The sequence below is a fragment of the Metopolophium dirhodum genome, chromosome 3 (assembly GCF_019925205.1).
Source record: "Metopolophium dirhodum isolate CAU chromosome 3, ASM1992520v1, whole genome shotgun sequence".
In the NCBI taxonomy this organism is placed as follows: Eukaryota; Metazoa; Arthropoda; class Insecta; order Hemiptera; family Aphididae; genus Metopolophium; species Metopolophium dirhodum.
In genome coordinates this window covers 39,777,495-39,791,738 of record NC_083562.1, presented here as the reverse complement: position 1 = coordinate 39,791,738, position 14,244 = coordinate 39,777,495, and the positions used below count along the sequence as shown (strand labels likewise).

The 14,244-nt window shown below is 33.0% G+C and overlaps 1 protein-coding gene across 1 annotated transcript in view; it reads right to left on the bottom strand.

Annotated features, from left to right (window-relative positions):
- The window catches only part of LOC132940400 (serum response factor homolog), an 87,614-nt gene that overhangs the window by 7,266 nt on the left and 66,104 nt on the right, over positions 1–14,244 (bottom strand). The window contains exon 3 of the mRNA XM_061007993.1: positions 6,047–6,209. Within this exon, the coding sequence (XP_060863976.1) occupies positions 6,047–6,209 (163 nt within the window). The remainder of the gene's footprint in view (positions 1–6,046; positions 6,210–14,244) is intronic.

The following is a 14,244-nucleotide window of genomic DNA, read 5'->3' as shown; positions in this document are numbered from 1 at the left end:
TCTGTTTAGATTTTAAATGGTTTTCACAGGTTCCGATTGTTTTAGGTGCAAAACTCTGAATAGATATAACATGACAAACCTAGCACCCTGTGTACACTGATTATTTATCACAACGATTAACAACATTAATCATAATACATAAAAATGTATTTTGCCGCAATTATGCAGATACCAGAACCTCTTTAAATATTCCAGAACACTTTTACGAAGCACTTGGACTTAATTATGAAAACTCTATCAATATTTAACTTATCTAAAAATAACCAAACTTTATAACCTTATATAATTTTATATGTTTTCTTTGCTGTTTTTTCTTTTTCTACATAGTACATACTATAAGAATAATCATATTGTAATATTGTGAAATGTATTGTAAATTGTACATGAATGTAGCATTAATATTTTAAAATATGTAAGCTGATAACCTTAGTTGTTGAGACTTTAAAAAAATAAAAAAAAATGTGTTTTCATCCAAAATGGTATATTACTTCACATTTAGCTGAGTTACTAAAAGCTACTGGAAAATTCAAACATTACCTTTTGAAGTATGGTCTGTATTCAAATTTGAAATTTATAAAGAGGCGTTGGATGTAATTTCAATACCAACATTAATTATTATTGCTCTTAAAAAAATTAAAACCATGTGGGATATACACCATCCAGGATAAAAAAAATTGCATTAACTAGAAAAGATCGGCAACGATTTCGGTCAGCAATCAGAATTTCAAATAAGTGTCTAATTATAAACATTTTAATTTTATGGGAATAATACAATTTGTAAACATGTGATTTCTTATAACAAGTTGAATAATTCAAGATGCGTAACCTGAACAGCTAAAGTATCAAAATTCTCAAATTAAATTATTTATATTAATATCAGCACACACATATCAACTATCGACTTTAAATCGTATAATCAAATATGAAATGAATGTATTAAATTTAAAAAATATATACCATCTGGCATCCGTTTTGATTAATCATATTGAATGGCGATAATAGAACTCAAATGCTTGAATTTGTTCTACATCGAGTGAATTTTAATTTCACAAAAAACACATTCTGACATTGACAACATAGGTATTTTAATGTTACTTTAAAAACAGATTCATTTCATTGTGTTGTTGGAAAAAAGGAAAATATAGTGTTGTTTTCAATTTAATTTAGTTAAAGAATTTTGTATATAATATTAATCTACACATAGCAGGACCTATAGGCATACAGAGTGTAACAGATAGAACTAACTTTTGGAATAAATTTTGTTCTAATCAATATTTTTAATTTTTTTTATATATATAATTTATAGTAACTTGCGCTACATATATATTATACAAAAAAATATTTTTATTTTTTAACACTGAAAATAAAAAATTTAAATCAAATTTTAAAAATTTTTGGATATATTCAAAATAGCCAATTTGTGAAACTGATTATAAGAACAATTTTGATAGTAAAACATTTATCTAAGTCAAGTATAAGGTAGTTTAATTTTTAGAATTTTTGAAATATCAATATTTTTTTGATTAAATAAATTTGGAACTTAATAATTTTTTTCAAAATATTTTTTTGGGGAATTTGCTGACATGAGTACCTATATTTCTTAAATTATTTACTAATCATATAATTTTAACAATTTTTGTCATACGTTTAACTGTTTAAGTAACGTCATTTTTTTTTCGTCATGTCTTTCTGTTACACCTTGTTTATCATTGTATACATAAATGATACATATATACTCATAGGCGTGCGCAGACTTTTAGTTCCGGGAGTGTACACTAAAAATTAGGGCCTACGATAATTTTGAAAACAATTATAGATACAGACAAATGTTTTAAAGATATCAAATGCACTAAAAATATTTATTTTATTTTATTATTCATTCTAATAAATATTACACGCTTATCAACTGTCTAAATGTTAATTATTGTTACTATTTTATCATTAAGTTAGATGACCTTGTATGTCAGGAACACTTTAAACTAATAAAAATTTAAAAAAAATAAAATAAAATAAATAAATAAATATTACATAACAATACATAGATATACAATCTTATGATAATCGACGTTTAAAAGGAACAACATTTTTGAATTCGTCAATAATTTCATTAATTTGATTTACACTCAATTAATAATTAGGGCCCTTATCGTTTTTTGTGAAGGATCTGGGGGTGCCCAGGCACCCCCTGCAACACCTGTGCGAACGTCTATGTATATACTTCATTAAACGATTTACTAGATAATAATATAAACGTTTCTCCATTGTGTCAGAGAGTATAAGTTGTTAAAAGATGCAACCAAGAAAAGGAACAGCAATCGAGGAACCCGCAATTTGCAGGTTACGCCACTATATTAAAATATATATTATACTTTATATATAGACAGGTGCGCGGGCGTACTAATCACAACAGTATTATACGGTAGTATACCGATGTACCTTATAATATTTATATTAATATGCCTTAATAATATAGTGCCCAACAAATAAAATATAAATAATAATGTGATCATCACGGTGGTGTTCAATATCATAGAATGAAAATAATAGAGCGCATTCCATATCCGATGGCGGGAATGTATTCAATATAATAATGATTGTCGTAAACGATGCGGATACGTATATTTACGCGGGCACGCGTCTTATAGAAACATTTCTCTCCTCTACACTCATTTGTCCCCTCCCAAAATATCATCGAGTCTATTTATTTTCACATTTTTTTTTTATTGTTATTTATATGCATATACGCACTATACGTATATATACGACGGCCGATTAGAAGTAAAAAAAAAACACACATGCACGCGAGAACGGGCGACAATTGTACCTGCCGGTGAAAATCCAAACAATTACATACGTTCTAAATGACACGTTAAATTCTCTTTGTCACGAAGTACTTGACACTTCGTCGACGTCGTTGTCGACGACGATGGCAACACAATATAACCACATAACATTGATGTTGGCCATTGAGTAGGTACATACCTATATATTATATTATTATACTTTGAGCACGGCGGACGCACCTCACACATGGACGTAAAGATAAAATAATAATAATAATAATAATAATAGTAATAAATTATACATAATATCACATTTTAGTTCTACACGGTCATTCAAATTTTACCTCACAAACTATATAGTAGAGATTACATTAGGTATTCTTGTGTAATCTCCACATTATTTATGTAACGATTAGAATGACTGTTTAATATTATGTGTACGTTTTCAGTGTAAATATGTAAATAACATAGGTGCTACAAATTTTGTATTTAATTCGAAATAAAAATAGAAATTGCGATATGTATTTTCTATAACTTTATCGCAGCGTATTGTGCAACTAAAAGTATACAGAGTGATCTATTTGATAGTCTGCACTAATTATTTCAAATAGTTTTATTTTTGATATATATAATTTGATGCCATTGAAAGATATTTTTTAAATCATTAGTGCAGACACTCAAATGTATCAGTCTGCATACCTATAGTGTAATACATATTACTTCATTTTAAAATGTAAATAGTACCTATTTGAAGTTATATCTAATTAATTTCTTGTTTGAAATTCGTTTTTTTATGTAGATACTGCAAAAAATATTCTTCATCGGAATATGAAATTAAAAATGTATTATTATTTCATTAAAAAAGTAAACATTTGAATAGAAATGATAAAAATTATATCAAAACTGTTGTTTTGCAATGATATCAAATTATGAAGAATAATATTTTTTAAATATGTAAAAGGTTTTGAAATAATATGTAGGTGGTATAGAAATTTAAATGGATTCATTATTGCAGTGAGTATACATGCGCAGAAGTCATAAATCATAATTATAGTAGTTTGTTATTCTTTTTCTGATTATTATTATATGTATTATTTTTTTATTCTAAATTGACAATTAGCATTTATTCTCTGTATAATACTCATAGAAATAAAAAAAAACATCGTCAACATTTATCAGAATTTACTGTTAAATGTTTACAGACGTTCACTATTTATAAAATCGAATGTATAAACGGACGTTTTATTTTCAGTTCACATACAATTGCAGTATACTCATCGACAGTATATTTTGATGTGGTCAGTGTTTGAATTATATGAAAAAAATGTTTGAGAAATAATGAAACCGTGATTTTCTCCCAAACTTTAGTCACCTATGTTAAAATATAATATTTATGCATATTCAGATGGATTCGAGGTCCCGAGGTATAAAGTTCAAGGATGATCACAAAAGAACCATCACCGCGACCACCATCGCCTGGTATTGTACAGCACACGTTGACAATATACCCATAACATTATTATATTGTCACGCGTTATCCATTGGAAAATCACCGCCCAGTCATCGTGGAATGTACCGTCGGAGAGAAGAAAAAGCATGGGAGAAGTTACGTCGAAAAGCACGGGACGCACACGATGTGGGTACACGCGTACGTTCGAGATTGAGAGAGAGGAGACGGAAGACAGATTAACCAAACATTACCAAAACCGACAACGTACGCACACAATGCGGTGCCGATGATTAGGCTAATTTGTGGCGTAACAATAATGACTTAACCAATATATCGACGAGCAGCAGGTGGCGGCCACGTTTTTACGTTCCAAAGAAACCTACTATACATATAAATTCATCAGACGCGCACGTAGGTATTATACGCGGCATTACTGCACTTGTCCGCGTGTGCCCGTTTAACGTGCCTTTAGTTTGCCTATCGAAATCGCCGTCGTCATAATATTATATAATTGTAATAATATTATCATTATAATAATAATAATAATTCAGAATTAATTACGATAAATACAATTATTTTTCATCGGTTGAATAACAACATTTGTGGTTATCAACACTGTTGTACATGTTAAAACGACGGTAAAATATTGAAAACGGATAGCGAAAAAACAGCATACGACCACGTTTCAAGAGCGTATGTAAACAAAAAGGTTGAGACTTAAGCTATGGTAGTTATTTGAAATATAACAATTTATTATACAAACAATAAATAATTGATTATTTAGAAGAACGATGGTTGACTAGTATCAATACATATAATAATATGCAATACAGTGGTATTTAGTTTTTATGACTGAACAAGGGTTATTTAAATTTTAAAATAATTTTAACAAAGATCTTAAAAATTATACAACCGCCATGAACAAACGTACTTGGTAACTAATCTGGTATCTTCGATGATATAATTTGAAATTTAAAATGTAAGATTGGAATAAAAATTATTTTTGAGCGATGTGGCAATCATAATACTCGAATGAGACATAATAACAATATAATATAATATGATATATTATTACATAACATTAAACAAAATATTATTTATTTTAATACTTTGATTGAATGTCTTTATATTATGATATATTATAAGCTTGCACCGATATTATTTTTCCATAAGTTTGGCCAATTTTTTCACCATGATTCTGCGGTGCCGAGTAAGAACTCTCTTTACAGAAACGTGTGAAAAAAACTCGAACATGTGACCGCGAATAGAATATTGTAACTACGCGCAGCAGTATCGGCGTCGACCGTTTCCGGTACACTTCCTGTCTCGGAGTTGGCGGTGGCTGTGTAAGTTTCCCCCAAGAGGGAGAGAGAGAGAGAGAGACGGGGCAACGACGTGACAAACGACAAAACGGGAACGGAAGATGCCACGCGGTCTAGCTGCAGCTAAGTGCATTTTATTCAGCAAACGTACGTCGTATACTATAATATACCTCACTACTGTACAACAACTGCGGCGCGCGCGAGACACGGCTGCCGATTTAGTTTTTTTTTTTATTTCCACGACAATATTATTCTTCTTCGTCTCGTTTTTTCTTTCGTTATTATTTTCGCGTCGTCGCGGACGGCCCTCCGTAAAAGGATCCGGTCCGGAACCGATAATGATACGAAACGTGCGCGGGAACGGACGCAAGACGAGAGATCGAGAGAGATAGAGAGAGAGAGGACGAAAGAAAAAAATCGACGAAGAGAACAACAATAATGATAATAATAATAATAGAACCCGTTGTCTACGCGTATATAGAGGTACTTACCGGGAGACGCGGCGGCTGCTGCTGCTGCTGCCGAGGAGGACGACGGCGGCGACGGCGACGGCGGTGACCGTGTGGCTGGACCGGCTGCTGCGGGGGGCGGTGATTCCGATCCGCTAGACTCTGCGCCGCTGTCCGACGCTCTAGAACTCATCCCGTCGGTTTCCTGGAAACAAATCAAACACGTTTTTACAATATTGTTTTTTTTTACTATATATATTATTATTTTCTATTCTTCCTACGGGCGGTCATGATGACATCCGTATCACAATAATATTGTTTTGACGATAAACTAATGTCGGGTATAGGTGATACGATGTATGCCTGTCGTCACTTGACATAATAGGTGTACAAAAAACAAAAGCTAGCAAATGCGTCACATAAACGAAAAACCAATTCAATACAATAGGTACCATGGTAGTAGGTACATACTTGAATATACTATACCTGAATATTATAGTTCTGAAAACGATGTATATCCGGGAAACGGTTAGGAACTTAAAAATACTAAAATCGTTGCAAAGACTCTTCCATTTCGACCAGGAATGAAGATTTTAACCGTCCGTTTCAAGTTCTAACCATATTTGAAGTATATCGTCCGCTTTCCGGCGTCCATTAAGTTGTACTTAGGTAATATTAAAATTTATGCGTATACAACTATACAAGCGTTGTATTACGCAGTTACCAAATAGTATTATATACACTATATATATATATATATATATATATATACTATAATATATATATATCTCCTACAGATATATTGTTTGATTGAAAACAAACGAAAACAGTCGATGGTGCCTTGATCACAATGTTACTGATTTTTTACACAACAACTACTTAAACTTAAAGGATATTATATTATGTTATAATAGTAGGTATATTAAAATACAGATAATAAATATAAAATATGAGCCCATTACTCGGTCGATATCATTGGTTGGTGTTAAACCAGAAAATTCTTACCAAAAATCAAGTGACAATAAACGTGAAATACAACATTATTTTCGCGGAAAGGGATTGACCCGTCAGTGTTACCAAAAACCAGTTTACGTTTTCTTAAAATCACCACTGCAGTGAGTACAGTGTCCCCAGATTGTTTGAAGTATTAAATGTATGTATGAAATTATATAGATTGTCATCAATATTCGTTAAAACATGAAATACGCATACAGTCAGATCGTAAATAATAATTCTTATTTATCTCGAAAACAAAATTGATAGATTTAGTTGGATTCGTTATTATATAATATGTACAGAAACGTGAATATCTTAAAGTGTTTTACTCCAAGTCGTTATTCTTTCTGAACATTTGAACTTGTATCCACAGCAAAACTACAGATTACAAATTTAGTAAATGGGCACTCGCAGATTTTGTTAACACGTAGGTAAGTTGAAAGTTTTGTTCAATATTATAAACACATCATTTACAGTAGGAAAAACCATTTCAAAGAATGAATAAATGTAAAAACAATGTAAAAAAGAAAATATCTACATGGGTAAAAGGAATTTTGTGTAATCATATTCGATCTTTCGATAGTTTCACCTCACGACTTTTAATCTTATGCATTCGTACACAGAATTTTGATGTCGTAATATTTAATAATTACGTATATTATAAGACCTAAGTAGGTACTCAATAGGATGAATAAGTTAAACATGTTATCATGTTATCAATGAATATGAAAATCCAACATCATTTATTATCATACAATAATTTTAAAATATTACATTACGAACTTATTTAATACCTAACACTTAACCTCACCTAAACTGTGATATGAATATATGTAAAAAAAAAGGATATATTTTTACAAACATTTTAAATAAAAAATAAAAATATTGTTTTACTTTAGGAGTATATACTATATATATTATGTACTTAACTATCAAAAGTTTACCATTTTAGTTCTCTCGATGTGATTTAAATTAGGTACATATTTTTTAATGCCCACGGTTGATTTCCTTTTCAATTTAACTCTATAACTAAGGACTACTAAAATACCTATTTATCAAACCCATTTTTATTTAAGGCGAAATTCAAATTACTTTCAGTACAAACGATTATTGAACAAACACCTCTTAGCACTGTAGTAATTTAATGTTGTCATTTATTTATTATGATCATTTTGCGGGCACGTGAACAGTTTAGTAGGTGATGTATTAAAAAAATAAATAATAATAATAATTAATAACGTTTCCCCTCCTCACAAAAAAAAATTAACCAGTCTAAATCCTGTTCTATTTAACAGTATAATGACTGTGGACGAACATACCTACATTAATAAAACGACTAATAGTCTTTTGTTTTCCGAGTAAAATGAACATATAATTACATTCAAATTAATATCATGCTGCATTATGCTCTCTGAACATAATAACCTTTCGTGAACATTAAACAGAATAAAACTAAATTATATTTATAGTGACGTCCGTCGTAATGGGTAGTAATTTTTCACCAGGTAGCTCGGACCAGTGTTTAGGGTGTGAATGTAAACGATTTGTTGTCAAAAATCTCTTCAATTTTCACATAATCCATCATTGGAGAATTACGTTACAATTACACGAGTCTTAACATCTCTAGCACTGTAAATTATTATATAGGTATTATATAAATATATGGACATAATTATTAGTACCTATATAGTTATACTGCAACTGTATACGTTGAGAACATAGTGAAGATAATTTTAAGTACTATTTTAATACATAACAAACTTACAATAAACACGTTGGCGCGTTAGTATAATATGCCTACAGCTCTACAAGATTGATAATGAGTGTACGAATAGCAACAAACAAAATCTCTAGGTACCTAGTTTGTACATATCAAAATAATATATGAATTATAATAATGTAATAGTTTTCAACGTATATATAATATTATGGTGTATAATATTGTATATAATATACTCTCAAAAATAATTTCGCTCACGTGACTGTAGAATACACATTTAGGTATATATATATATATATTTATTGTATGCACATCCCATAGAACATGGTATATCGGAAATGCAAAAATCAGGTCGGTACCAAACTTCGAAAAACGAAATCGCCATGTAGGTACACGTACTATTATATATAGGCCTCGTCGCCGTCAAACCCGACCGTATGCGTTCTTTATATAAAGTATAAACACTGTTATTTGAGCATTGCCATTTAAGGCATACCAATGTCCGTAATTTTTTTCTCTATTCTCTCTCTCTCTCTTTCTCTGTCTTTCTCCGTCTCTTTTTCCCGTACACACATATAATATGATATACAGATGATGTGCTCGAGTGTTGGTGTAAGTATATAATATAATATGTACCGAACTATTGCACCACACGTGGTGCACATAGGAATCAATGCGATAAAACGTAATGACCGTTGGCTTAAAAACTTGTACCTATACGAGACATTTTTGCGCACATACTTTGTAGAAGCGTGCTTTTAATTAATGACGGGACGGTCGCCGAAGCCACACGCGCGGTATTCCGGGTATGTTGGCACAGGTGAAAAAACATCGGTCCCGCGCAGACGTTCATTGCAATTGCGGTTCGAGTATTGTTTACAAATTTCGTGGATACCGACAATTGTTATTTTATTCCGATTCTCTTTTTTTGTTGTTTTGTTATACTTGTCTTTCTTTTTTTTTTTATTGCTTTTATTATTATGCGCCTCCCCCACCATACTCGACGTGAAGACTAATGACGACAACGACGACGACGACAGAGACGGCCACTGTGCACGGCACGAAAAAAAGTGATAATAAAACCCAATTGCGCATACAATGGAATTGCACTTGAAAATACCGCTCATAATAAAATACGTACGCGCGCGAGACCAAGACAGAGAGGAGTATAGTAGTGAGCAAAGCAAGTAAAAAAAAAAATATATATAAAATTATCGAGAACAAAGACCGTCTGCTGCCCCTGGACGACGACGACGACGCATCGACGATTACCGATGATGTTGAAAAAGCCGATCGATCGATCGATCCCCGGACCAAATCCTGTATTTTTATTGTGTGTATACGACGATTATGGGAGAGCGGCAACCGTGGGGGGACGTCGTCGCCGCAGACGGAATGGCAGACGGGAAACGCGCGGGGCGCGGGAGGAAGGAACCGAATTAAACGTTTCGAAGAAGAAGGAAAGCCAAGCAAAAAAAAAATAAAAAAAATAAGAAATAGAAAAAAATTGCCAACAGGACGGCCGTTATTTATTATAGGTATGTGTGCGTATGTATATATATATATATATATATATATATATATATTCAACGGTCGTGATTGACACTCGGGGAATGTGGATCTCGTCCGTCTCCGGTGCGTCGCGAACTATACCTCGCTATACAATATACATATACCCTACGCCGTCGTATATACCAACCAGCGAGACCGATCGGCCAATATTGTCGTTGTGTGTATACGTAATGAATGTGCGTACTATGTACTATGTACTTGTACGTACACCTATATAATATTATCATACCGACACGGCCGCTGCAGTTTCTCGTCGATTGTTATATAGGTACCTAACTGCTGCAGCGCGAAACGTGCCGCGGGGGCGGCCGCATAATGACGTAGATAATAATATTATAATATAATATTTGTATATATTATAATAGCTGGTCTCCGATCAATATACCCAGAGAAGGCGGACCCTATCGCGTCTACAGCGGTAATTTATCTCGCGCATATAAACACCCAGTCGTCATTGTGCATGCGCGAATAGATTTTCGAATGTACCTACGATATATAAATATATATTATAATAATACATGAGTAGAAGTACATATAGGTAGGTACTGCGTGAGAGAAGATTGAAAAGTATATATGTACTTATTTTTTCTTTCTCTAAGGAACATTCGTTACCGTGGTATAATGTTTTATACATAGGTATACATGGTAAACTGTATATATTATAAAATATATAATGTATAATATTGGTATATATAGCCGGAAGGACATTTATTTTGACGATTACTCGTACGATAAAGGTGATAGACCTAATAGCAGACACCTAACGACGACAAAAACGGGTTATTTTCTAAGGTTTCACGATCATTAAACGTTTTTATATTTTCATTTTGAAATCGTACATAATATTATATACATTGTATATAAATATAGGTTAGGTACAAGTCTATTATTCTATGCCATCTGTTCGTATATAAATAATTAGAAAACAAACATTTGAAGTGCAGTATATTATATATACATAGGTATATATTTTATGTTTGGAAAATAATTTTTACTTTCGTAAAAACATAAATGCATTATGCAAAATGTTTACAACAGGGCGCTGTTTATTATTAATCAACATTTTAAACTATGAATTATGAAACTACGGATCATTGCACCTTCTATATAATAATATCTGGGGGACAAGGTGGCCGAGCGGTCAACGCGACGGATTCGGCACAGCCGGTCCGAGTTCGATCCTCGACCACTGGGCGGCATTTTTCTCCGTGCAAGTCACGGTGTCCGGAGAACAAGTGCCACCATCCCCCCACCCCGGGGCACGGCAGAAACCTACGGATGCCCCATTAGAAATTCTGCCAAACACAACACACGTGTATCAACCTACTCAATATAAAACCTACAGTGCCCTCCCCACACCCAATGGCCTATGTTGCCGCGGGTTACCCAATAAAAAAAAAAATAATAATATCTATATTATGTGATAAATGATGATGATTCGGTGTATATTATAATCCCATATATAATATACCTATATACACCATATATACACCATATATAAACATAAATAATGTGTAATATATATTTGTATGAGGTTGAATGTAGATCGATAACCGCAGACGATCAGCGGTCTTACTAAAAATCCGGAAAATTCAAACTCACGGTCGCCTGCGTGGCCGCATAAAGTCATCGCGTTTACCAACTATGTACAATTATACAAAAATACAATATCAGCTATAGTGTTCAACGAGAATCGTCGAGAGGCTGTGTAGTTATCCTTCAGCATTCGGGTAAGAAAAACCACCCGACGTATATCTATATAAGAATAATATTATTATACACCTATATTGTGATGCTCTATAGAGACTAGTATATAATATGAGGTGTACGAATCGGATGATACTTCAAAGAATAAAATTTTTAATAGGCGCATCGTGAAACACAATAATATTATATACAAACTACACACACTACACACACACACTCACACACGATAACGGCCCTTACGCGGGACCGTCGTCTCGGCCATTACTCATTTGTAGTCGTGAGTCGACTAATTTTTTATTGTAATTGGTCGCCTAAACGAAGTTCCCGAACAGTGTGCACAATTACACAAATTTATCGCCGACTAGGTGTGTATTATTGATGTTCTTTGGAATTTCTTACGATAGCAGCTATTTCCACCAGTATATCACCATTCACCAATAATTTCACATGCGCATAACTAAACATAATAATAGTATATAGGTAGGTACCTACGTATTAAACTCGAAATCGGTACGTTGCACATGTAAACAATTAAAACCATATGGTCGGTACAATAATAATAATATGTATTGTAAAGTAGAGTGCAAAACCGGAATGCCCCAAACCGACAACCGCGCATTAAAATGAATGATTGCGGAGTAGAACAACCTCCGAACCTTGACCTCGGGTCCAAAGTCGTCAGCCTTTGATTGCGATTTAAAAGCGCGATTGATTACTGGCTGCCGTATTCTGCACTATATGATAAAATATGTATAAGATTTTTTTTCAACGATTTGAGAACATTACTATTTACTTTTTCATTTTCGTTTTTATCATTCCAGGGTCAGGGGAAACGTCAAACGATGCGACATCCTACTGCAGAACTCCGGCTATTCGTGTACAATAATATAAGGACGTTAGTCGCATATAAATAAATAATATGTTACATATGCACATGGGTACTAACTACCTACTAAACACGAAAAGTTTCAAATGCCTATAATAATATACACGTTTTTAATTATACGAGTCGTAATAGTGTTACCGGCTTAGTTTCCTTTAAATAAATTAACCGTATTATTAACGTTGATATCTGTGCCCATTTATGGTATAGACGAATGAGCGGCGTCTTATCCCATCTGTTCCGCATTAATCATGTAAAACAACGCGAGTTCAAAACTTTCATTTGAGTTTCAATAACAGTTATACAGTTGAAATGGACGAAAAACTGTATATTTGTATTATGTACTCACTATTATATTATATTATTTATTACGCGAGTCAGAGCGTCACGATGTTTCGGCTTTCGGATTGCTCCAAGTGGCGTCTCGTAGAAAAATAAAAACCCCTATGCACCCGCGCTGTGGCAATATACGTCCTATAGGAGCCGGTAAACTAGGAGAAATTAAAAACAAAATTTCATCTCATATATTCTAATATTGTTCCGCGCGCGTGTATAATAGAATTTCACTGCTGCGTACGCACGTAAAATACCGAATACGCCGAGAAAGAACAGCGCGCGGTGTACATAATATTATATATATTATTACGTTATGATATTCGCATGTCGAAAATAATATAAAATATACACACATTGGCATTGTAACCAAGGTCGACGATAATATTATTATTATATATATATATATAGGTACTCGCGATGAGGTCGGCCGTATATATATTTATTATTCACGCGCGCACGCGTAGGTATATGATACATACATATATACAATAAACGCACACACATATATATATATATGTTTGTGCGTGAGTATATAGGCTCATGTGTGTAGAAGTTCAAACGCACATACATAACAGATTTCACATTTTCAACATCCACATTCCTCGTCGAACCTTTGCGGATTACTTCGTAATCCCGTGTGCGCGTGTGTGTGTATATATGTATTTCAATTGTTAATAGTTATTTGTAAGTTAATTAACACGAAGTCCTCCAAGACTCGGGTAGAATTTTAATCAGTCATCAGACCGCTGTGTAGCTGTCGACCGTCTCGGAAAAATATATAATATAGGTACTATATTACGTGCACTCGTAGGCGTGTTTTTGCTGAAGTTGTCACGACAGATTTAATCGGAATAATACATGACGTATGCAATACGGTTGTGTTATTAATTGTATATAAAATTTGATCCGTTTATGAGAGAATATCGCAGAATGCCATTTTATGCGTTGAATACACTTTTTTTTCAAGTCGAAAGCTGCAGTACAATTGATGCTGCGGGAAGGGGGTTTAAAAACTCGAACGAGTCA